We start from the raw sequence: 3,188 nt of genomic DNA on the forward strand, positions 1-3,188 counted from the left end.
GACCATTTTTAGGAGGGCCAAGCCCTCAGTGGACGTTTGTCTCTCAACGAGCTGTGCCTTATTTCACCTGAATAATAGGAGACAAAGGGTCTGGCGGTGGATTTTTAAATTTTTTAAACATTTATTTATTTTTGAGAGAGAGAAACACATGCAGAGTGAGAGCTGGAGACACAGAATCCAAAGCAAGCTCCAGGCTCTGAGCTGTCAGCACAGAGCCCTACGGGGGGGCCTGACCCAAGAACTTTGAGATGATGACCTGAGCTGAAGTTGGAGGCTTAACTGACTGAGCCACCCAGGTGCCCTTGGCAGTGGATTTTTTAAAGGGAAAGCAAGGCAGGATTTTTCTTTTCATTTGTCTGTTGTTATGAATAGGAGATAACAAAGTTCTTGTGACACTCTCACTGATGTGCACCTTTTTTCTGTTCACTACTCTAGGACGAGGATCGTTTTATTGATTTTGCTCCAGAGCTGACTGGGCCTCGTTTGCCAAAGGTGGTGCCGGCGGGGTGTCCAACACAGGAGTAAAACTGTTCCTACAGCAGAGTAATGATGGTAGATCTGAAGGTGGCTGACTGTTTGAGCCCTCAGATCAGGGCTCTGTGGGAATGCAAGGGACCTGAGATAGAGAGTTCCAGTCACATTAAGAAGTACACCCCACAAACAGACAGGCTCAGTCCAGAAAGCTGGCGCGAGCACTTCCGGAACTTCCACTATCATGACGCCCCCGGACCTCGTGAAGTGGTTGGCCAGCTTCAGGAATTTTGCCGTCAGTGGCTGAGGCCTGAGATCCACTCAAAAGAGCAGATCCTGGAACTGCTTGTGCTAGAACAGTTTGTGACCATTCTGCCCACGGACACCCAGAGTCGGATAAGGAAGGACCATCTACAAAGCATTGAGGAGGCCGTGACCCTGGTAGAACACTTGGAGAGGGAATCTGGTCAAACGAGGAATAGGGTGAGAAGAAAGATTCCTGATTCCCGTGATGAAATAGGGTGAAAGTGGATTTGGGTGGGGGCACTTCATTGAGAAATAAGGTGAATTAGGTCACTGTTCCATTGTTCCTTTAGAATAACTGAGGCAAAGCCTGAAACCACAGACGCACAGCAGTAGTCTCAGGTTTCACAGATACTTTCCTGGCCTTCCAGAACAACTGCATTTGTGATCTATAGAGCCAGGGGGAATGGAGAGTCATAAGCCTAGTATGGCTTGCCCAAGGACATGGGTTTTGAGTTACAAATGAATAAAAGGAAATAAGGAGTTGGAGAGGAAGGGGAGGACCTGAAAAAGGGAGAACACTTAGAAACGAAAAGTTGAGTGGAGATAGTAAAGAGAAGGAAAACCCAAACATCGAAGGAAGAGTGCAAAGGGAGAGAAAAGGAGGCAGAAAAAAGGGAAACAGATTTGGCAATCCTAGCAGAATAGCTGAGAGGAGAGAGACATTGAGGGATATTGCCCTCTGATTCAAATGAGAGAGCCTCCACGGCGCCCTCCGCAGTTGGTCTTTGGCTCTGCTGGTTCGTGGGAATCCAGGGTGTGTTCTTAGCCACGTGGCAGAACACCAGCTGGCGTCAGGCCAACTGGGAAGAAGACACAGGCAGGCATATGTGTGGTGCCAGAAATCATCTGGAGGTAGGTTGGAGCCAAACTCTCTTCCCCTCTCTTTTCCCATTTCGTCCCCCATTCTCTGAAAGCCTTTCCTGGCCATGGGGATAATCTGGTTGATGAGACAGTTTTCTTTGTTCTTTAATCTTTTGAGAGAATGAGAAGACAGAAAAAACATTAAGCAGGGATCAAAGTCAAGAGAGAAGGTCTGTCAAAGTAGCATGATAACAGGTGACCTATGTAGTCTGAGTTGCACTGTGTTTAGAGGGGTGGGGCCTGCTGTGGTGGAGGGCTAGCGTGAGCCACATTTCTTTTCCTTTTATCCCAATATTGCCACATTTTGTGGAGAATTCTTTTTGAAACATTGGTCGCCCGTTATTTCTTTAAGCCTTTTTGTCATTTCCTTTAGTGTTGTATATCTTCTACCATCTGGACTGTTCACTTTTTCCTCCTTCTACAATCAACCCCAAAACCAAAAATAACTTTTGTGGTAACAGAGGTGGGAATTATTTCTAGGTTGCCATACAAGAGCTGGGAAAGGAGGCAGTGCTCTTGAGAGAAACAGCAGAGTCCCAGCCAGTGGGCCTGGCCCAGGATGAAGAATTCTGGAATACATACCAAGGTTTGCAAGAACATCTGAGCGGGAATACTCATAAAGAATCTGAGCCTGTATGTGAGAGGGGTAAGGCACATCATGATAATTCCCTTATTGGGATCTATGATAAGAGTTTATTGAACCAGAACATTGTGGGCATTTTCTGGGTGCCCAGCTATGTGGATGGGCGGATTCAGCCACGTAGCAATTACGATGTCCCCTAGATGGCAGTAGAGCACCAGCTGTGGGTGAATTTGGGGGTTGGCCCAGGATACAGAAACATCCAGACTACAGAACCCTGGTAATAACACCAAATACTCTGTTCTTTAGAAAGCGATGGTAGAATACGAACACACTTTTGTACCAGGAGACAAATAAATGCTAAAAAAAAAAAAAAATAGATCTATTGTACACCGGGTTATCTTGAGTACTTCATTTTCAAATATGTTTAACTTTGCCTAAGTGAGAACAATTTACACCGTGAGAGGGGAAAAAAGGTTTTTCTTACATTTATTCATTCTCGAAGGCTGAGGAACCTATTCTAGTGGCCGGTAGATACTTAGCTCTTGTATATGATGATGAGACCACTCCAGGGCACCACATATACTTGCAAGGGTGTCCTGTCTCTGCTGAAAGAATCGGGATCATCTGTATTTTAGAAATGAGCTGAGGATGTTTATAGACAGAAGCAAGAGAGATTTCCCCTGGCTCTTTTCCACCCACAGCTGTGCCTGTTCACCAGATCTTAGCCCTTTCTGAGAAGACAAACACCAAAGACTGGACAGTGGCACCTGAGCTCGTCTTGCCTGAGTCCCAGGTGAGCTGTGCAGTCCAGCCCTTGAGGGCTGCCTTTCCCCGGGCCCATGACCCACACCGCCCAGCTCACAGGCGTGTTAGCCCCAGCGTTCTCCCTGTGAAAATGAGCACCTCCGAGTCTGTTGCTGATCTGTTGCCCTTTTTCTTTTCACCCTCTCACTTTAAAAAATATCAA

General features: G+C 46.5%; 1 protein-coding gene across 1 annotated transcript; it reads left to right on the forward strand.

The window, feature by feature from the left end:
- Window positions 1-363: 363 nt before the first annotated feature.
- On the forward strand, window positions 364-3,182 carry LOC121026273 (zinc finger protein 75D-like; the record flags this gene model as incomplete). The annotated part of the gene is made up of 3 exons (XM_040469135.1): window positions 364-954; window positions 2,119-2,284; window positions 2,923-3,182. Coding segments are annotated over exons 1-3 (834 nt in total), but the record flags the coding sequence as incomplete, so codon positions are not given.
- Between the last annotated feature and the right edge of the window lie 6 nt (window positions 3,183-3,188).

This window comes from Herpailurus yagouaroundi, unplaced genomic scaffold, assembly GCF_014898765.1.
Source record: "Herpailurus yagouaroundi ecotype Mexico unplaced genomic scaffold, PumYag 69060, whole genome shotgun sequence".
In the NCBI taxonomy this organism is placed as follows: Eukaryota; Metazoa; Chordata; class Mammalia; order Carnivora; family Felidae; genus Herpailurus; species Herpailurus yagouaroundi.